The 22,168-nt window shown below is 50.9% G+C and overlaps 2 protein-coding genes across 2 annotated transcripts in view; one reads left to right on the top strand and one right to left on the bottom strand.

The window, feature by feature from the left end:
* Window positions 1-22,168, bottom strand: part of LOC102445187 (zinc finger protein RFP-like) — a 397,132-nt gene that overhangs the window by 37,242 nt on the left and 337,722 nt on the right. The gene's annotated exons all lie outside the window — the stretch shown is intronic.
* LOC142823118 (E3 ubiquitin-protein ligase TRIM10-like) lies at window positions 7,115-20,945 on the top strand. The gene is made up of 8 exons (XM_075913461.2): window positions 7,115-7,381; window positions 7,515-7,933; window positions 9,611-9,706; window positions 12,948-13,178; window positions 13,703-13,725; window positions 15,161-15,276; window positions 16,950-16,982; window positions 19,092-20,945. The coding sequence occupies exons 2-8, from the start codon at window positions 7,520-7,522 to the stop codon at window positions 19,658-19,660; spliced, it is 1,482 nt and encodes a 493-aa protein (XP_075769576.2). The 5' UTR covers window positions 7,115-7,381; window positions 7,515-7,519; the 3' UTR covers window positions 19,661-20,945.

Genomic DNA, 22,168 nt, shown 5'->3' with positions numbered 1-22,168 from the left:
TGCCTTGCCACTGTTGGCTTGTTCAATAAATCTATTATGGTTCATCTTCCTCATGACTTTTGTGGTTTGACTGCTCCGACCCCTCCTCCGTGGGGTTAGCTTGGTAGTCACCTACTTCGAATGGACATGAGCAACCACTCGAAGAAGAAAATAACGGTTACTTACCTGTAACTGTTGTTCTTCGAGATGTGTTGCTCATGTCCATTCAACTCCCACCCTACCTCCCCTTCGTCGGAGTATCCGGCAAGAAGGAACTGAGGTGGGGCAGCGCCGGCAGGGGTACTTACGCCCCACCATGGAGGCGCCACTCCAGGGGGCGCCCTGCCGGCGCTACGGGTACCGCTAGGAAAAACGCTCCGGAAGACGCGGTGCACACACCTACTTCGAATGGACATGAACAACACATCTCGAAGTAAACGTTCTTTTCTCCGGTGCGTTTTTCCCCTCTGGTGCATCATCGTCACCTAGGGGGTCTGGTTAGTCCCGGTCGCCTGCCCTCCCATCGCCCGTCCACGCCGGACACATTCGAAACGGCGCAGGACTTAATTAGTCTCACGACCTCCCCACCGTCATCCATAGACTCGGACGGGTCAAGGTCGCCCTCTTCGGAAACTCAAAGGGCACCGCCGTCGCCCTTGCATGGTTCTAGTTGGAGTGCTAAAAGGGCCTATGTGTCGGAACCACCCCCAGTGAGGTCGGTCCCAACTACTACTACGGCACCCTGTGTGACGCCAAGTCATCAGCCTCAGGCACCGTCGAGCAGGTTACGGCTTATCGATGTGCCAGGGCCCCGGTTGGCGGTACTGGTGCCATACCTCCAGGGCCATGTGGCTTCCAGTCACTCCCAGGAGCCGGCGCCCGTCTCCGTGCCGTCATCAGCACCGGAATTGACCCTGTGGTCTACCCTGGTACCGGGCCTGGGCACCCCGGTACTCCCTCAATTGGGAGCAATTCAGCTGGCACCGAGCCTGAGCATCTCGGTGCCACAGTTGCTGGCCTCCCAACCGGCACCGGGCCTGAGCACCCCGGTGCCTCAACTACTGGTGACGCAACCGGTACTGGGCCTGGACACCCCGGTGCCGCATCTCTACGCGGGAATGTTCCCAACAGGTACAGATGGTGCTCCTTAGCAGCAGGAAACCATCTACTAGATAGTCATACGCTGCCAAATGGCAGCGCTTCTCGTCTTGGGTGTCCTGGAGAAGAGTACGCCCATCCTCAGCCCCTGTTTCATCTATTCTCGACTATCTCTTCTATCTTCGTTCCAGTGGCCTCTCCGCTCCCTGCCTGGAACCTCAACCTAGTCCTACAAAGGCTTATGGCCCCTCCTTTCGAGCCACTGGCTACATGCTCATTGAAGCACCTTTCTTTGAAGGTTGCTTTCCTAGTAGCCATTACGTCAGCTAGAAGAGTCTCAGAGCTAAGGGCGCTAACTATAGAACCGCCCTACCTGTTTTTCTCGCACGATAACGTTAGGCTACGACCTCATCCAGCCTTCCTCCCGAAGGTGGTTTCACCTTTCCACCTGTCCCAGGAAATTTATTTACCGGTGTTCTTCCCGAAACCCCACGCCTCCCCTAAAGAGCGCGTACTACACTCCCTGGATGCCAAGTGGGCGCTGGCGTTTTATATTGATCGAACCAAACCCTTCCGCAAATCCCTACAACTGTTCGTTGCGTTCGGGGGTAAGGGCAAAGGTTCACCTATCTCTACCCAAAGGTTATTGAGATGGGTGGCACAGTGTATAGTGTAAAACCCCGCCCAGGGTAAAGACACACTCTACCAGGGCGCAGGCGTCCTCGGTAGCCTTTGGCGCCCAGGTACCAATTGTAGATTTTTGCAGGGCATTGTCGAAGCAAAAACACACTCCTCTCTGTTTAGGCGGCTAACAACTGATTGCTTTATTGATCAGTGGTCCCAGCAAAGTCGGGCCCAGTAAAGCTGCTAATACAATCAATCTTAGTATCTTTATACCCTTAACCAAACAGTCTGACGTCAGGGCATCCAATTACAGAAATAATCAATTAAACTAGGAAAAACAAAGCCTTATCAACAAAATGGCGGACAGGTACGAGGGAGTACCTCTCCTCTCTGAACCAGCCCAATTAACACATTCCAATAGCACATCTGTCTTGGCCTGGCGCATGGGGTGATAGAAAGTTCACTCTGGCCTACGTGCAAAGGAAAAAAGCTGAAATGGTTTCTGTTATACAAGATGGTTTCTAGCTAAACATAAAATGGTTTCTGCTGCTATTACAGCATCCACCTGGTCTTCCCTTCACACATGTACAACACACTAAACGCTACCTCAGAAAGCCAGGGCGGATGCAAACGTGGGCTCCGCAGTCCTCGAATCTGCTGTAAATATGGTTATGTACATATATGTATATATATATCAGCTTGTCTCTGTTTTTGGTTAGTGCCTTGCCAGTGTTGTATTGTTCAATAAATCTGTTATGGTTCATCTTCCTTCGTGACTTTTGTGGTCTGACTGCTCCGACCCCCCCCCCCCCCCTCCGTGGGGTTAGCTTGGTAGTCACCTACTTCGAATGAGCAACACATCTCGAAGAACAACAGTTACAGGTAAGTAACCGTTCTTTTTCCCATTCTGGTCGACATGCTCACCCAAAGCCCAATAGCTCTCACTCCAGTCAGGGACCTGCTCACTCAGCCTTGGGACGGAGGACCATGGTTCACCCAGATCTCAGGTCTCTTCACCTAACGGCCTGGTTTATCTGTGGTTGAACCAACCTGAAAGGGAATGTTCCCAGGAGGTTCAGATGTTGCTCCTTAGTAGCAGAAAACCCTCTACTAGACGCTCGTATGCTGCCAAGTGTCGGCACTTCTTGTCTTCGGTCTCCAGAAGAGGAGTACACCCATCCTCGGCTTCTGTCCCTACTATCTAGACCAGTGATCCCGAACGTTTTGGGGCTGCCGGGTGCCTGGGGGCGCGGCCGCTCACAGGTCACGTGACTGGGGGCGGGGCCAAGCATGCGCCGCACGCCCGAGGTTGGCACCGGTATGGGCCGCGACCCCGGGCAAGGGCTGCCCAGGTGTCGCGCGCCTGAGGCCGGCATGCGCAGCGCACCCGGGGACGGGGCCAAGGCTGGGGCCAGGGCCGGCACCGGCACGCGCGGCGCACCCGGGCGCGGAGGTCAGGGCCAGGGCCGGCACTGGCACGCGCGGCGCACCTGGGCCCAGGGCTGGCCAGGCTAGGCTAGCCGAGGGCTGTGCTTAAAGGGTCCCGACCCCCACCCCGGACAGACAGTTCTAAGGGGTGCCCCGCTTGCAAAGCAGTCCTGGCTTGGAGTGCCCAGACTACCCACACTGGGCACATCACACCACTCAGCCATCAGCCCAGCTGCACTTGCCGCAGGCTGCCATCTGGGGAGAGGGGGCAATTGGGGGGCTGCAGGAGAGCTTCCACCCCCAGAAGCCCGCAGAGCCAGCCCAGTCCTCCCCATCGGGGCCTCGTGCCCCATTCCTCCCTCACCTCCTTCCACTTACCCTTCCCTAGCCCCTCTTCTTGATGTACAAAATAAAGGACAATTGTGTTAAAAAATGGAATCTGTCTTTATTGAACAAAACTGGGGGAGACTGGGAAAAGGAGGTGGGAGAGGGGAAGAGAGAGGCTGGGAGAGGGGAGGGCAACCAAAATGATCAGGGGTTGGGAACAGGTCCCATATGAAGAGAGGCTAAGAGACTGGGACTTTTCAGCTTAGAAAAGAGGAGACGGAGGGGGGACAGGATAGAGGTCTCTAAAAGCAGGAGTTGGGTGGAGAGGGTGCATACAGAAAAGTTCTTTATTAGTTCCCATAAAGAAGGACTAGAGGACAGTAAAGGAAAGGAATGGGTAGCAGGCTTCAAACTAGTACCAGAAAGTTGTTCTTCACAAAGCAAAGAGTCAACCTGTGGAACTCCTTGCTGCAGGAGGCTGTGAAAGCTACAACTAGAACAGAGTTTAAAGGGAAGTGAGATCAAGTCATGGAGGTTGGGTCCATGGAGTGGTATTAGCCAGGGGGTAGGAGTGGTGTCCCTGCCCAAGGTTTGTGGAAGGCTGGAGAGGGATGACACGAGACAAATGGCTTGGTCACTGTCTTCAGTCCATCCCCTCCAGGGTCCTTAGGGTTGGCCGCTGTCAGCAGACAGGCTACTGGTCTAGATGGACCTTTGGTCTGACCCAGGACGGCCATTGTAAGCTCAGGGCTCAGGGTCGGGGGTCTCAGTGGACCCTCTAGATTCTCTTGCACACCTGCTCCTGGGTGGCCAGGCTGGCAGCTCTCCTGCCCAGGCCGGCCACTTTCCTGTGCCTAGTGCGGAGATCGTGAACAAGCAGTGTGGGCATTTTCTTTTTGTGCAAAACTCCCATTTGCCGCATAATCTTTATACCCCAAAAAAGGAGGTGGGGGAGAGAAGCCGTGGGATGAGTTCCCACTCATTGGATAGCAGCCTTCAACTCCCTGAAGTGGGGTTCCAAAGAGGATGGAGAGAGGTTGTTCTCAGTGGGGACAGCTGGAAGAACAAGGAGCAATAGGCATAAGGTGTAGCAGGAGCAGGGCCATTGGTTGGCGCCCCGGGCAGCTGCCCTGTTCACCCACCCCTGAGTAGGAGAGGACTAAGTTGGACATTAGGAAGAACTATTTCCCTAGGCGGGCGGGGAAGCACTGGGAAGGGTTCCCTACGAAGGGGTTGAAATCTCCATCCCTAGAGGTTTTTAAGTCCCAGCTTGACAAGGCCCTGGCGGAAATGATTTGGTTGGGTTGGTCCTGCTTTGGGCGGAGAGCTGGACTCCATGACTCCTGAGGTCTCTGCCAGTTCTATGATCACGTCTGGTGAGAAAGAACAGAGTTTGGGACTTTGCAAGTCAGTTTCCATCCAAAGTAGAAATAAGTGACATGGAGACAGGATATTTTCTTAGGAGCTTTCCACACTTGAAACACCACAGTTGCATAGCTGTACCGCTGTAGCACTTCACTGTGGATGTCATTCCTACTGCGAGAGGAAGGCTTCTCCCCGCAGCCTGGGTAATCCACCGCCCTGAGAACGGGTAGCTCGGTGAATGGAAGAATTTTCCCATCGACCTAGTTCTGTCTACACGTGTAGATTGAACTACTTATGGCTCTCAGGCCTGTGGACTTTTCAGTTCGGAGCAACAGAATTAAACTTATTTCATATCCTGGCATTGAGTGTTATTTATTTATGGCCAGAAACAGCACTCAAGCAATCCAAACACCAAGGGCTGGTTTTCACGGGGCAAAACTGCCTCCAGGATTCGACTCTGTTTAACGAGATTAAGGCAGACGGCAACTCAGATTCATAGATTCTAATTCTAGAAGGGACCACTGTGATGATCTTTTTTGCAGCGCTCCCCCAAAATAATCCTTAGTATAGTAAATTGTTTCATAGAATCATAGAATAATAGGACTGGAAGGGACCTCGAGAGGTCATCGAGTCCAGCCCCCCGTCCTCAAGGCAGGGCCAAGCTCCGTCTACACCATCCCTGACAGATGTCTATCCAACCTGTTCTTAAATATCTCCAGAGAGGGAGATTCCACCACCTCCCTTGGCAATTTATTCCAATATTTGACCACCCTGACAGTTAGGAATTTTTTCCTAATGTCCAATCTAAACCTCCCCTGCTGCACTTTAAGCCCATTACTCCTTGTCCTGGCCTCAGAAACCAAGAGGAACAAATTTTCTCCTTCCTCCTTGTGACACCCTTTTAGATATTTGAAAGCCGCTATCATGTCCCCCCTTCATCTTCTTTTTTCCAAACTAAACAAGCCCAGTTCATGAAGCCTGGCTTCATAGGTCATGTTCTCTAGACCTTTAATCATTCTTGTCGCTCTTCTCTGTACCCTTTCCAATTTCTCCACATCTTTCTTGAAATGTGGCGCCCAGAACTGGACACAGTACTCCAGCTGAGGCCTAACTAGTGCAGAGTAGAGTGGCAGAATGACTTCACGAGTTTTGCTTACAACACACCTGTTGATACAACCTAAAATCATATTTGCTTTTTTTGCAACAGCATCACACTGTTGACTCATATTCAACTTGTGGTCCACTATGACCCCTAGATCCCTTTCCACCATGCTCCTTCGTAGACAGTCGCTTCCCATCTTGTATGTATGGAACTGATTGTTCCTTCCTAAGTGGAGCACTTTCAATGATTAATTATTCTCACGATTAAACATTTACAGTGCACCTCATTTTCAAACTCCCCAGTTGCTTCCAGCTGCGTCCCCTGCATCCCTCAAAAGAATGTACCTCACAAAACAGACTAATACATCATTTCCTTCAAAGGCTTGCAAGCTAAATGCAAGAACTTGTAGCACTGGAGATCAGTGCCATCTGGTGGCTTTCAACATGAATACTGTGAATGTTCATCTTGGACCACAAGTTACTGCGCTGTAGGAAGTAATGTCTGGGTAGGATTCTCTGGGTTGTATCATGAAGCGGTCAGAATGACTTTGACTTTAGGACAGATTTTCCATTGGCAGAAGACACATTTCTCCAGAAACAAAGACTGAGGGGACACACACTACACTACACTTGTGCATACACACTCTACACTCATTTTCCATGTTTTAAATTCTGATTAGGAACCAAAATAAATTTTCCATGTTTTAAATTCTGATTAGGAACCAAAATAAATTCTGAAATGTCAGAACGTATCCTGGAACAGAAATGTTTCCAATGGCACTGCTGAAAACATGACACAATGGCTTCATACCCAGAAGGCAAAAAGAAATCAGATTATTTTTTATCTAATTTTTTTTTTTTTAGGCCTGATTAATGATTTTTTGAAAGCTGAGAGTTGGCCACACGGAGCATAGTTGAATGTTTCAAATACATTAAAGAGCTGATCTAACGTGGCGCTCGATCATTCTGCACGTTTAGTTGTTAAGATAAAACTCTTAGCAACTTTGAAAATGTTGCACCATTCACTGCCTCTGCTGTCGTGTGTGGTTGGTTGGTACAGGCCTCCTTTGCTAGCCGGGCTTCTGAACTTTATTGGGAAGATCCTGAGAGCTGCAATCTAGATTTAGAGACCACAACTCCCATGATGCTTAGGGGAAAGAAAAATACTTCCTTTTACAGGCTGTGCTGCTGTCAGAGCAGACTGGGAACTCCAATTTCCGGAGGAAGAGTAAGATTGCTGGTTCCAGGGCGCTGTGCTTCCCAGGAGCCGTGGGAACTGTGTTCCAACAGGGAGCCTCAGAGATGCTTGGAGGCTTCCCTGCAGCTGGGGCAGAGAGAGACTGTTGCTGCCTGCACCCAGATCTGCGTGAGGTGGGTCTGCAGAGAAGCGACACTTCAGGGACTCCTCTGTGCACTCCAAGGTGGGGCAAATTCTGACGGTGCACATGCCACTCTAAATGTAAGTATATTGGTTGTCGATAGTTTATACCGGGTGTCGGAGGCAGGCAGCTGCACAGGGAGGGTGGTGGGCAGATCCATTGCAGGACAGACACATTTAAGGTGACAATGAAAGAGACTTTCCTTTCTCCTAGGTGCCATGGCCACGTCAAACCCGCTGAAAGGTCTCCTGGACACAGTTCTCTGCTCCCTGTGCCAGGAGTCTTTCAAGCATCCGGTGCTTCTCAAGTGCGGGCACAACTTCTGCCGAGCCTGCATCACCCGGTACTGCGAGGACTCCCAGAGCAGCAGCACCTCCTCCTATGCCTGCCCGCAGTGCGGAAAAGGCTTCCGGAAAGGCGAATTCCAGCCCAACTGGCAGCTGAAGCACGTAGCAGATGTGACAAAAACCATCCCAGAGCCGGGAGGGCAGCGAGCCTGCAACGCACATAACAGGGGTTTGAAACTCTTCTGTGAAGTGGATCAAACCCTCATCTGCCTGGTCTGCCGAGAGTCCCAGGACCACAAAGAACACGCCGTGGTGCCTATCGAGGAGGCGGCACAGGACTATAAGGTAGTCATCCGTAATTACTGTACTTCCAATGCATCCCGGCCAGGGCGCTTGCTCACGGCAGAGCCGTTTGAGAACGATGAAAACAGCAAACTCATAAAAGAGGCGTCCTGCAGTCACAAGGGAGGAAGGCAGGAGATTTTATACAGGAGGAATGCTGAGGAGACATGTTTTAAAGCAAGGGAACCTAAGGCCCGGGGGCTGGGTTGCCCTCGAAGGCTTAGGGCCCCCCCCCCCCCAGCATTGGAGAGCCTGCCTTAGCACTCCATGCCCCCCCTCCCCTGCTGCCTCCCCACAGCCGCTGACCCAAAAAAGGTTCCCCAGCCCAGTTTTAAAGCCTGTTCTAGTGACAGTTTTTGCACTGATGTGTTTTGGTGAGAGACATTGGGGGGGAGAGGTGTGGGGGTTTTTTTTTATACAACACATCAGCAAAAAAAAACCAGTGTGGATGCAAAGACACGTTGGTATAAAGGTGCCTGACGCCAGGAATGCTTGTTTTCCTTTCCATGAGCTTTATTTTTATCTGAGTACTAGAAGATTTACCTGATAGTGCTTGAGTCCTTCAGGGCAGGGGGCTGGAATTGCAGTAGTCCGGGCACAGCCTTTGGGATATGGGGGCCTTAGGGCAGGGGGCTGCCGTGGGGGGGGTGCTGGAGTCAGGGCAGGAAGTGCGGGGCCCAGGTAGGGATGGAAGCGACTAGACGACTATCCGATAAGCAGAAGCTTATCGGATAGTCGACTAGTGATGTGACTAGTCACTTCCCTGCCTTGCTGCCTCCATCACTTTGTACTGTGAGCTGAATCCTGCAAAGTGCATAATGCCCATGGCACTTGCTGATAAAGCACACAGCCCGGCCAGGAGAACGTACACAGCCCAAAGGAGGGCGAGTGGTGGGATGGCTCGTTTGGGTGTGGGGAGAGGGAAGCAACTTTAATTTCCAGAAGGGGTTCAGTCAGAGCTTGGCTGTGTGAAGATGTTGAGAGGCTGTGAGAGCTGGAGGCTTCTCCCAGCCACAATTAGCAAGGCTAGACCCCAGCCTGCATCAGCCACATTGGGTCTGTCCTGGAGACCTGCTGGTGCCCTAGTCTAGGGGAGGTTGCTGATTCTCTGCCCCACTGCAGCCTGTCCCCCATGGGCTTTCCCTGGGTGGTGCTGCAGGTACCCACATGCTTTATCCTTTAGGATCTCGTAGTTGCAGTTTATGTAACACGCTTAACAGAAGAGTCCAGCAAATGCCTATGATCAGGCGCTACGAAAAGCTAATTATCAGTGGGCTCTGGGGGAACAGATTTCACGATATAACCAATCCAGTTATTGAAGTTAAGAAATCAGTCGTATCTGTGCAAAATTTGACGTTTCTAGTGCTTACTGTTTCGGAAATCTTTCGGAATGATCAATTTTCAGAATTGGGGCTCTGGAGGAACCGGAGGAACCGATTTCGAGATATAACCCATCCAGTTATTGAAGTTAGGAAATCAGTAGTATCCGTACAAAATTTGGTGTTTCTAGCTCTTACCATTTTGGAGATCTTTCGGGACAAACAAACAAACAAACAAACAAACTTACAGAAATATTTATAAGATTTAATATTCTTGAAAATGTACACAAAACAGGGGAAACCCTCCCAAAGCCGCCAAAACTAACCCAGATGTTTTTTTTCTTTTTTCTGTTTTTTGTAGTGCCAAATTCAGCACCGCTTAGCGAATTTGGAGAAAGAGAAAAAAAAGATCCTGTCATATAAATCAAGTGGGAAAACTACAAGCCAGGAACTACTGGTAGGTGCTGTTATTGTTCTGGGGCAAACATGTACAGGAACATTATTAATACTCTGTTCAGTCTCTAACAGAGGAATAGTGAGCAACATCTTTCCGTCCATGAAAGAGTCTGACTTTTTCTCATTAAATCAGAACAGTGTTTCTTTACAATCTACTATACGTTTGAGCAAGTTTGTATGTCTGTCTGTCTGTCTGAGTGTCCATCTGTGAGCCCAGCTGTTCAAGAACTTAAAGGGGTAAGAGCTAGGACCATCACATGCAGTCTGCAGCTTCCTCTGATCTTAACTTTCAGCAGGGTCAGGGCTTGGCTGTGCCAGGACGACGCGATGTGCCTGGAATGAGATTGCTTCTCAGAAAACGGAAAGGGTAGATAATGATAGATAATGGCCACGTGGAGACTACAGGTTGGAAAGCAGGGACATCTATACTGTATAATGACCGTAGGGGGTAGCAAGGAGCCAGATGGGGACCAGGACAGTTATAACCCCACTGGGGCAGCAGGGGACAGGGATTAAGAAAGGGGACAGCTATCTGCTGTGTATTTGCACTTCGCATACAGAAAAGAGATAGAATCACCAGTCAGGTGAAAGGGCTGGCTGGGAGCTCTCCCCTCTTCTCCATCCCACCCCCATCTGGGACTGCCCAGCTCACACCTCCCACCCCCAAGAGCGGCAGATGGGGGCAGGAACAGAAGCTTCCCCCCCCCACCACCACTCATACAGGAATATTGCTGACCGTTCCCCTCTTTTCCAGAAAACAAAAATGATTTGAGTTAAGGACCTGAGCAAAGCTGGGTAAATCTTCTAGTTGAGGATAAACAGGAAAATGGAACACTAAGGAAAGAGTTTTAATAATTAAAATATTGCCACTGAGAAAATGAGTGCAGTTTGGTTAGCTAATAGTAGTTTTTCCTTTAGTCTTTTAATTAAAGCTCATCAAACATTTTCAGCTGCAAAACTGCTGTGGAAAAATGGAATTAGGAGCAAAATTTTCCTATGGGAAAATGTCTTTTGCAAATGTATTTGTTTTATTTAATTACAGTACATTTACTCCTCCCATTTAAAATATTCGAGGCGGCAAATGAATAAATACATTTATTTGTATAGAAAATTCAAAAGAACAAAAATATTTATTTTCATTTCAAACTGCAGGTTTTCATTTTGGTTTTAAAATGCTGAAATTTGTTCAGAAATTTAATGTTTTTATCCCTTTGTTTTCCTGTTTACTCTTTTCTGCGACTGAGTAAAATAACATGACTAAATTTCTGTTTTTTCCTTAGCGTTTTTCTTTTACTTTCTGCTGTTTTTCTAAAATGGGAGAACTTTTGTAAAGTTCCAGAGAGAATGAAATAAAAGGAAAAAATGAAGTATGGGTGGAGGGTGGAAATTGACATTATTTTATTATATTTTAATGTCATATATTTATGTATGTATATTTATTTTATTATATTTTAGAAAAAAGCAGAAACAATTTTTTTCCAAATTATTAAATGATATTTTTCAAATAAATTAAAATTTGACCTATTTTGAAAACTGAAAAACAACTTTGAAATTTCATTTTTTTCCAAATTTCTCCTCAATAAATTTGGGTTAAAGTTCAACAATACTATAGATTGAACTTCTCTGGTCTGGCACCCTCAGGACCTGACTGGTCCCAAACAAGGGAATTTGCTGGACCATGGAAGGTCTCATAAGAACGTAAGAATGGCCATACTGGGTCAAACCAAAGGTCCATCTAGCCTAGTATTCTGTCAGCCAACAGAGGCCAACACCAGATGCCCCAGAGGGAGGGAACACAACAGGTAATTCTCACGTGATCCCTCTCCCCTGTCGTCCATTTCCAGACAAACAGAGGCTGGGGACACCATTCCTACTCAGCCTGGCTAATAGTCATTGATGGACCTAACCTCCATGAATCTATCTAGCTCTTTTTTGAACCCTGTTTTAAGTCCTGGTCTTCACAACATCCTCTGGCAAAGAGTTCCACAGGTTAACTGTGCGCTTAGTGAAAAAAACCTTCCTTTTGTTTGTTTTAAACCTGCTGCCTATTGATTTCATTTGGTGACCCCTAGTTCTTATTCACTATTTCCACACCAGTCATGATTTTATAGACCTCTGTCCCCCTTAGTCTCCTCTTTCCTAAGCTGAAAAGTCCAAGAGTTTTTAATCTCTCTTCATATGGGACCTGTTCCAAATCCCTCATCATTTTTGTTGCCCTTTTCTGAATCTTTTCCAATGCCAATATATCTTTTTGATTGAGGTGACCACATGTTTACACAGTAGTCAGGTTTTGGATTTTTATAGAGGCAATAAGGTATTCTCTGTTTTATTCTCTATCCCTTTTTAAAATGATTCCTAACGTTCTGTTTGCTTTTTTGACGGCCTCTGCACACTGAGGTTACGTCTGCACTGCACAGTTATTTTGTACTAAGCTATTCTAGAATAGTTATTCCGAAATAGCTTATTTTGAAATAGCACTCTTGCTAGACATTGCCATGAAGATTTGGGTTCAAAACATGATGCAGGTTTCTTGCTCCTACAGTACCTGGGCCCAGAGTGCTCCAGAAAGCGCATGAATTTGTAGTCTTTTGTTCAGTTCCTAGCACACATTTCTAAGTGTCCTGCAAACTCTGGTTTGAACATGCAAATAGGTGTCTTGCCAGCCAGTCAATTTGTGTTTAGAATCTCTGTGTGGATTAAAACGGGAGATTTATGATGTGACAAAATATATCCATCTTAAATTGTGCATTAAAAACTCATCAGATCAATTGTTGGTGATCTGATTTTAAAGGCTCTTTTAGAAAACGTGGCCCTGTGCATGTCGGTGTATTCTGTGGAGAGTATCTGTTGCCCTGGTCATGTCTAGCGCTTCTGAGGTGGGATTCTACTATTTGCTCCCCAAAAGTAATCCTTGCCTATCCAGTTCTGGGTTTCACACCTACTGCCCTTCCTGTTATGGGAAAGATTGGATTTTCTAGATACCGTGGATAACAAAATATTCTAATACTTCAAGATACATTCATATTCTAAACACCAGTTAGGATTCTTGGAAAATCCATTCAAAAACCGTCTGTTTACTGAGCTTAGACTATGTTCTTCATAAAATATCAGATGTTAAATTCCATGGGATTGCAGTCACATACTCTCGTGTGCCTATATAAGAGTTTATAAAATATCCCATAACTCATGTCATATTCCTGTCCTTGATCTGTTCTCCCCCTATTTGTGTTTCTTCATTTCAGAAACAGCTACAAATTGACAGGCAGAAAATTGCATCCGTATTTCAGCGACTGTGTGAGTTTCTGGAGGAGCAAGAGCAACTCCTGCTGGACCAGCTGGAAGAGCTGAAGAAGGAAATTGAAAAGAGGCGGGATGAGTATGTGGCCAAACTCTCTGAGGAATTGTCCTCATTCAGTTCCCTAATCAGTGAGATGGAGCAGAAGTTCCAGCAGCCAGCGAGTGAATTCCTGCAGGTGAGTTGGTGTTAGAAACACCCCACAACCTTTCGTAGGAAAGGCAGGTCTCCTAGGGTATGTCTACACTTGCACCCTCCTTTGAGGGAGGGATGCAAATGTAGACATTTGAAATTGTAAATAAAGCTGGGATTTAAATATCCCATGCTTCATTTGCATATTCGCAGACCGACGCTATTTCTTAATAGCACTATTTCGCGAATAAAAATAGAGTAGGAGGGGTCTTCCCCAAAGCTGTGAGTGTTCGGGAGATCTTTGTTCAACACGTCACTCAACTGAGCTCTCTGATTCCATGTGCCAGGCGGCCATTCAGGTGTCATTGCATGAAGAGCTAGTGAGCCTCCATAGATAAACTCTCCAGACCCAGATCCTGCAGTCAGAGCACATTTCCAAGGGAGCAAATTTGTTAATGTATAACAAATAGTTTCTCAAACTGTGAAGACAAAGTGAATTCCTTCCAGAGCAGGAGGGATCCCCAGTATGAGATGTCTGGGACTGAGTTTTCTTTTCTCTGTCTCCTCTAGGACATCAACGGCACCTTGTGCAGGTAGGTGGCTGCTTCTCATTCTCCCCTTCACGGGGATTTTGGATACGAGTCATCGCTCCCCGTGGACTCGCTGTGCAGAGTGTGGGGCTGGTCCCAGTTTCCCACCATTAAATCTACTCTTGGGGCTGTTCTCAGTTTGGCCAGACCCCGGAACAGCCCAGCCTGAGAGGAGAGTTTGAGCTGTTTGTTTGTTGTTTCTTACGATGCGCTGAGCTCGGCCAGTCGGCTTGCTGGGCCGCAGAGATGGAACGCACGTTCCCTGCTCTCAGGAGTTTGTCATGTGCCACTGTTAGCAGTACTGTGGGAGATTCCTCACCACTGCGCTAGGGACTAAAGCCTGCAGACTGGATTCAACCCGCAGCTTGTCTGGATCCGCTGTTGGGAGGGAGAGGGGAGAAGTCCCAAGCCTGACGGGTTGGATCAGGGTTGCTTGGTGGGGCGAGGAAATGGATCCACCCCTGCCGTACCCCCTTAACTCAGCCGGGTGAAAAGTGCAGGGACCCACTTGCCTGTAGGACTTTTCCCTGCTGCTCCTGTTGGCCGAAATAGCAGCCAATAGGAGCTGTGAGGGATGGTGCCTGGGAGCTGTGGGGGGCACGGATCCACATCTGTCCCATGGATCTGTGCAGCCCCCATTCCACTCAGCCCCCCCCCTTCTTGCCAAGACTCCCATCCTGCTCCTGCACCCTCCTTACCACTCAGACCTCACATCCCACCCCACTCTTGGACCATTCCTCCCTCCCTCACAGAAGCCAGTCCCCCACCCCCATCCCGCTCCTGCACCCCCCCCCTGCCAGATTCCCCCCCCCCCATCCCCAGGCATAATGCACCTTCCCACTTGCCCAGATCCTGCACCCCCACCCCACTCCCGCACACCCCCCTCCTGCACACTGAACCCTTCATTATTGGCCCCACCCCGGAGCCTAGGGAGGCCTTTAAAATCTACTAGCTCCAGGACCCCAAAAGAGTTAACCTGGCCTGGGATTGGAGCGCGAGGGGAGTGAGGTGTCTTAGTGAGGGTGGGGGGTTAGTTTTCTTCTCACTTCTGTGTGGCCCCAACTCATTTTACTGTGGGTCAGTGGCCCCCACCCCAAAAGGATTCTCCCACCCCTGCCCTAGTGTCTCAAGGCATTCCCCCACCCCTGCCCTAGTGTCTCAAGGCATTCCCCCACCCCTGCCCTAGTGTCTCAAGGCATTCCCCCACCCCTGCCCTAGTGTCTCAAGGCATTCCCCCACCCCTGCCCTAGTGTCTCAAGGCAAAATCAGGATAGTCAACTAGTCTTTAACATCCCTAGTGCACACGTATGGGGCAACGAAGCATTTAATCCTCCACAGTCTGCTGAGCTGCAGCCGTTCGCTGCGGTAAAATTCATTTAAGTAAGACACAAATGGGGATGAACTCCATCGCATGTAACCCTGGGCTGTTCTTCTGCAGGTGCGAGAGGAAGCCGTTTCAGAACCCTGCGGCCTTTTCTTCTGATCTGAAATGGAGACTCTGTGAATCTTCTCAAAAAGCTGCATCCCTGGAAGTCCTAATGAAGAAATTCAAAGGTACCGAACTGTCCCTTTGGGAATTTTCTCACCTGTATCACACTGATAATTGACAGAGCGAGGGAACGTAATTGTGACTGGAGATGGGCTCCAAATGATTTGTTGACTGTGAATTCGCTACTCAGCTCACAATACAACACCTACGCACTGGGTGAGGGTACTGAACTCTGACTCCCAGAGGGTTTTTCTTTCTTAGCAGGTATGATCACTGACCTTTGCCTGAGCTTCTTGCTGAACTTCATGCTTTTGAAGTGTGTGTGTTTGGAGTTTTGTCTGCCTGGCCTGCTGGGTCATAGCCCCTCTCTTGCTTCGGAGCAGGGTGGAGAATGTTTTTCCTGTCATGGGCAGTTGTCCCAAAGACAAAATCCATGTCCTGAGTGGCTCACCCATGGGAAGAGTGGGGGAGGTGGGAAAAGGCAGGGAGGTTTGGGGTCTCCCCCTGCAGGAAGCAAAGCTGGTGCTCGTGGCTTCAGCCATGCGGCGGCAGTGGCACTGGAACAGTTTGTACAAGGGGGTTGCTCAAAGCCAGTGGTCCCCATACTTTGTACCTCACGCCAGTGTTCCCTGCTAGCTGGGTGCCTCTGCGGCTGCTCAGGAGAGAGTTTCCAATGCTACCCAGCTGATGAGCAGAGTGACCACAGCTAGTGTTTTTCTGCTGGTGGTGCACATTGGCACATGTCTCAGTGCATGTAAAAATTATTCTGCACATGGATTGAAAAAATTCGCAAATGGCTGGAAAATATTAGAGGTGAAAGGGGTTTGCAGGGGGCACCCCCCCCATCAGCAACTGCCCCAGCTCCAAGCCTTCCTCCAGCCCAGGTGCCCTTTAAGGACAGTGGGAGCCTGAAGCTGACCCCCTCCCCTCCAATTGGTATTGGGACGTTGCTGGCTGTTTCCCTTCATCAGGGAGCCAGGGGAAAGTGCAGTTTGCTGCATCCCTTGCTCTGGCTGGGGAGCGCAGGGGGCAGACAAGCTGTGCACTTCGCTCTCGCTCCCTGACGGGGACGGGAAGGAGAAGAACAAGCAGCCCTGGTAGGACTCTCTGTGGCCTCCCTGCCCACACAAAGGCTGTGTCTAGACTGCAGGCTTCTTTTAGACGAAGCGTTTCCAGAAGAGATTTTCTGGAAAAGCGTCTTTCGAAAGAGAGCGTCTACACAGCGATCTGCTTTTTTCAAAGGGAGAGTCCACACTGATTGGACGCTCTCTCGCATTTCAGCTGTGTTTACTGTGGACGGAGTGGCCACCAGGGCACCTGTGTTATTTCTTAGAGGCCTCTTCTTTTGAAAAAAACCCTCCTCCCCGTCCACACACCCCTTTTTCCGAAAGAGCTTGTGTGGAAAAAGGCTTCTTTCTCGTAGAAAGAGGTTTACCAATGTCTGAAATACTCTGCGTTCTTTCGACTTTCTGTTGAAAGAACACAATAGTAGTGTGGACATAAGTGAAGTTTTTCATTAAAAAAAAAGACATATCCCCCAGACACACACATACCTGCTCACTGCCCCCTGGCTATAGCACCCCCCCAACCTCCTTAAGGAGCTGAGCAGTGCCAGGTAAGTGTGCTAGTAACTTAGTGCAGTTTGTTGTATTTTCATTTCACATTTGTGCTAGAACATTAACAACGTGACTGTTCATCAACACGACACTGAATCTTTGTTGCTCATTTCTTCCTTTAGACACGCTGGCGTCTAGACTGCTCTTCCACAAAGGTACATTTCTGGGCTCAAAGGGGGAGTGAAAACTTTCCTGTGAAGTATGGTGGCTCATCAGCAGCACCACAACTCAGGTTCTCTTTCACTTTTGTGTTAGATGGGAGCTGAACACCCTGGCTATGTCTAGACTGCAGGCTTCTTTCGAAAGAGGCTCTTTCGAAAGCATCTTTCGAAAGAGCCTCTTTCGAAAGATCGCGTCTAGACTGCAGGCGGATCTTTCGAAAGAGAAATCCGCTTTTTCGAAAGAGAGCACCCAGCGAGTCTGGATGCTCTCTTTCGAAGACGGCCTCTTTACATTGAAGAACGCCTTCCTTCGAAAGAGGAACTTTCGAAGGAAGGCGTTCTTCCTCGTGAAACGAGGTTTACCGCCATCGAAAGAAAAGCCGCGTTCTTTCGAAATAATTTCGAAAGAACGCGGCTTGAGTCTGGACGCAGGGGAAGTTTTTTCGGGAAAAGACTACTTTTCCCGAAAAAACCCCTAAGTCTGGACACGGCCCCTATGGCTACGTCTATTTGCCTTCATGTTGAACACACATTTACAGTCACGCACCTTGTTGCTCAGCCCTTGGTTCAGTTATTCTTCCTTCCCTCGCATTTTTTAAAATATTTGTGACTAACTTGGGAACAAGCGCGCCTGCCTCCGTATGGACAAACCTCCCTCCGCTCCTGGCTGGGAAATCTGAGAGGGACACTGGGGCTCCCGCTAGCAGCCACCAAATGTTGCTGCTCCCCTGCCAGCCTGGGAAGTGGGCGAGGGGACCCTGCTGTATCCCTCCCGGCCTGGGGACCAGAGGCGCAGAGGTGATGCTGGGGGATTTATTATGGCCTGGGGGCTGCAGAGGGCCTGAAGTGAAGGGGAGGGCTAATAGGGCGAGTGCTTGCAGGGTAAACGCAGGGAGGGGGTGGAGAACTGATGGGGGGTGATGCTGAGGACTGGAGGATCAGATGGGGATGGAGCAGAGGCGGTTCTGGGGGTAGAGTGGATTGCTGGGCAGCAGACGGGCAGATGTGGGGGTCAGAGCCCCTGCTGCAAATGGGTAGGAATGCAAAGTCAGGCCAATTGTCACACGCCCGCACCCTGTGGAGCCCTGGGGAGGGGCTGTTCAAAATCGAAAACCCCCAGTATGGTCCTTTGGCCCAAAACTCATGACATTTTACAGATCTCATGAGATTTGAGCTCCTGAAGCTGGTAAGACTGTGTTAGCCAGTCAGGAGCCTGGAAAGTCCCCAATAGAGCGGCATGAGATGAGCTGATCTACAGTAAGTGCGCGGTGCCCTCCTCAGCTCCCCAGGCACGGAGGCCAGCGCTGGCTCTGGGGGAGCCGTGTTTCTGTTCCCCGCTAGCTCTGGCCTTTAGGAGGGAGGGGCTGGGCACGGGGAGGGGCCTGTGAAAATGGGTCTCATTGCAGAAGGGGACTTTGGATTCTCTGTGACCAGCCGGGATCTTCCCACGGTGCCAGGGTCTCTGCCCACGTCTGGGTGGGGGGAGGGGGGCAGGTGGGGAAGACACCCTGGGCCTGACTGTCAGGCCCTTGTTTGCTGCAAAGGGGCCTTAACGTGCCTGGGAACAGAGCAGAGAAAGTGGTTCCTGCCCCGGGGAGCCCCCCAGTCAGTGCCCTGGGTGTCCAGGCACTGCAGGGATCCTGTTCCCAGCGGCTGGTGCAGCAATGGGCTGGGGCCAGGCCAGGGCACAGGCCGGGTGCCCTGCACTAGGGCTGCTCTCTGCTCTGCCCCGAGCCCCTGTACGTCACACCCGGGGCCAGGGGGAATAAAGGAAGGACAAAGGAGGCTTCAAATCACTTCCCTCCGGCCCCCCGCCCCCGTCTCTCCCCCAGGCCCAGGAATGGAGGGGCTGTGAGTCTGCCAGTCAGACTGTGGGGTGGGGGCCTGGCTCAGCAGAGCCGATCCTGCCCCTGTCCCTGGTCTGGGTGAGTCCCCCGGCGCGGGGCTGAGCTCTCAGCGCTGCTCCCCGGACAGAGCGGGGGGAAGCCTGGAGGGGGGAGATGTCTGAGTCACTCCCCAGCTGGGGCAGGTTCTGTCCCGGGCAGGATCGGACCCTCCCCAGGGCCGGGCTCTGCCCCTCACGCTTGGATTCTCTTTCCCCAGCCAACGTGACTCTGGATCCAGACACGGCCCATCCCTTGCTCGTCCTGTCGGAGGATCGGCGACGTGTGAGGTGTGAACACAGACAGCAGCGAGTGCCCGACACCCCGGAGAGATTCGACACTGAGCGCTGTGTGCTGGGCCGGGAGGGCTTCACCTCAGGCTGCCATTACTGGGAGGTGGAGGTGGAGTTAGGGGATGGGGGATTCTGGGCTGTGGGGGTGGCCAGAGACTCTGTGAGCCGGAAGGGATGGGTCGACTTTAGCCCTGAGCAGGGGGTCTGGGCTGTGCAGGGCCAAGGGAATGGGTGCTGGGCTCTCACAGCCCCTGGGCATTGCACCCCCTTACCCCAGGTCCGGGCCCCCCACAGGGTCCGGGTGTATCTGGACTGCGAAGGGGGGCGGGTGGCACTTTACGATGCTGGTAGCGGGGAATCGATCTTCACGTTCCCGCCGGCCCCTTTCGCCGGGGAGAGAATCCGACCCTTCTTCCTCTGTGTGGGATGCGTGGTGCTGGGTGGGATGAAGGCTTTCCCTTTGCACTCACCCTGGCAGCTCTTCCTGTGCCCCTGAGGTGCCTCCTCTGCCCCTATGAAACGGGCTCCTCTCACCCCCTCACCCCTCATCTCTATGACCCTGGAGGACTCTGCCACCCAGCCCCACCCCAGTCCCACACAGAGAGGGCTGGCGGGGGAGAGATGCTCTGGCCACAGCCCTATGGCTGGGGAGCTCAGTGTGCGCTCTATGCTCCCTGGAGGGCAACGCTGGAGCGGGAGGGTGGGTCCTGCCAAGGAAGAGCGGAGGGACCAGGGAGAGACCCTTCAATGTGGGGAGGGGCGCAGTGGGAGGCCTGGCTGAATGAGGGGGGGATGTGAACTTGTGGGTAATTTCCATCCATTACTCGATGAGGGAAACACAAAGACGCAGCGCTGTCAGCTCCCTGCCAGGCACTAGCCCCACCACAGTTCTGCATTTTAAGGCTACGTCTACACCAGCATGATTTTCCGGAAATGCTTAAAACGGAAGTTTTCCGTTATAAGTATTTCTGGAAAAAGCACGTCTACATTGGCAGGATGCTTTTCCAGAAAAGCACTTTTTTCGGAAAAGCGTCCGTGCCAATGTAGACGCGCTTTTCCGCAAAAAAGCCCCGTTTGTCATTTTCGCGATCGGGGCTTTTTTGTGGAAAACCCTACTGTGCTGTCTACACTGGCCTTTTTCCGGAACAGTTTTCCGGAAAAAGGACTTTTGCCCGAACGGGAGCAGCATAGTATTTCCGGAAAAGCGGCTGATTTCTTACAGTAGATCGTCAGTGCTTTTGCAGAAATTCAAGGGGCCAGTGTAGACAGCTGGCAAGTTATTCCGGAAAAGCGGCTGATTTTCCGGAATAAGTGGCCAGTGTAGACACAGCCGATATGTATTAAGAGCTGCAAGGCCCTTAGTAGATTTAACAAGTAGATGCGCTGCGGGAGAGTCCAGGAGTGATCTGGGACAGCTGATTCCTGGCTCACTCCTGGTACCTCCCCACCGCCGCTGCGCTTCTGTCTTTTAAACGTATGAAAAGCCTGGAGACGCTCCTCGAGATGCACCGAATTAAAACCGAAATGCCCAGCCTCCGTCACAGCAGAGTTGTTTTCATGGGGTACAAGCCGCGTACAAAAATGGTCATCTTTGTTCTAAATGTAACTTATTCTTCTTAATTTTGTAAAATCTCCTTGATTTTGAAGCAGTGAGGTTATTGTATCTGAATTCTCTGTCACACTGGTTCTTGTTAAATGGGGATTAATGCATCCTGTCGCTGGTGTGTGTTCATGTTATTAAAGTTGCCTGCAGTAGAACTGTAGGTATCAATGAAAAGGTCTGTATTTCCTCTGACATATTTGCAGATCAAAGTCTGAATAATGGTACAAACCTTGGAGCTAGTCGCATTATTTAGAGTAAATCCTGCCCTGTACCTGTTCCAGGCCTGGTTTTCAGGGGGGCTGAGTTCAATTCATTATTTATCCATTCACAGCCGAGCATGTTGCAACTTCACTAATAGTGAAGCCCCAACTATTAAGATTTATTGCACAAACCCAAACTGTCCCCAAGTGCCAGGAGTCCCACGTATCCTCTGCCAGCCAGCAAAACCCGCAGCTTTCCCTCGCCAGCCACTTGCTCACCAACAGCCACGTTGCAGGCACTGCTCAGTGAAAACCTGCCGTTCTGTCTAATTGCACGAACCCGACCAGCCCTGCCTGCCAGCCAGCCCCTGCCCCGCCCCTTCTCTGAAGCCCTGCCCCCTCTTGTTCCAGATCCCCTTTGTCACTCAATCTCACCCCCCTCACTAACTTCCCCTGGGCTGGGGCTAGAAATGAGGGGTTCAGAGAGTAGGAGGGGTAAAGGCTCAGCTGGGGTGCAAGGTCTGGGCAGGGTTGGGGAAGAAAGGTTTGGGGCGCAGGGTGGGGCTCTGTGCTCATGCAGGGGTTTGGAGACTGGGAGAGGCTGCTGCCCATGTGAGGGGGTCAGGTCTGGGTTAGTGGGGTAGAAGGGGAGCAGAGTGCAGGAGGGGGCTCAGGTCTGGGATAACGGGGAGGGGAGGGGGAAGTGAGGGAGGCGTGCAGGGTCTGGAGGGGAGTTTGGGTGTGGGGGAGGTTTGCAACCTGGGGCAAGGGGTTGGGGTGCTCAAGGGGACTCTAATGTGGGCTAGGGGGTTGGGATGCAGGGCCTGGGGGAGTTGAATTGCAGAAGGGGGCTCAGACCTGGGGAAGGCAGTTTGGGATACGGGCTCTGCCTGGGGGGTGCTTATCTCAGGTGATTCCCAGTCGGCGGTGCGGTGTGGCTGAGGGGGATCCCTTTGTGCCCTGGCTCTGTGCTGCTCTCAGGAGAAGCTGCCACATGTGGCCCCTAAGCAGAGGCACGGCCAGGTGACACGAGGCGCACCAGGTTCTCCCAGTGCGAGCAGAGACTTCGGATGAACTCAGCTTTCTTAACCAAAAGTCTGACCCGAGTTGGGATGTTGTGATGGCGCACACCCGGCGAGGCAGTCTGCACAGGGCAAGGCTGCCCTGAATCTTGAAATCTCCGGCTTCCATCTGTGAGAGA

This window comes from Pelodiscus sinensis, chromosome 19 (genome assembly GCF_052426305.1).
Source record: "Pelodiscus sinensis isolate ZL-2025 chromosome 19, ASM5242630v1, whole genome shotgun sequence".
NCBI lineage: Eukaryota > Metazoa > Chordata > Testudines > Trionychidae > Pelodiscus > Pelodiscus sinensis.
The sequence above is the reverse complement of the archived record's forward strand: the minus strand, read 5'-3'. Positions and strand labels throughout refer to the sequence as shown.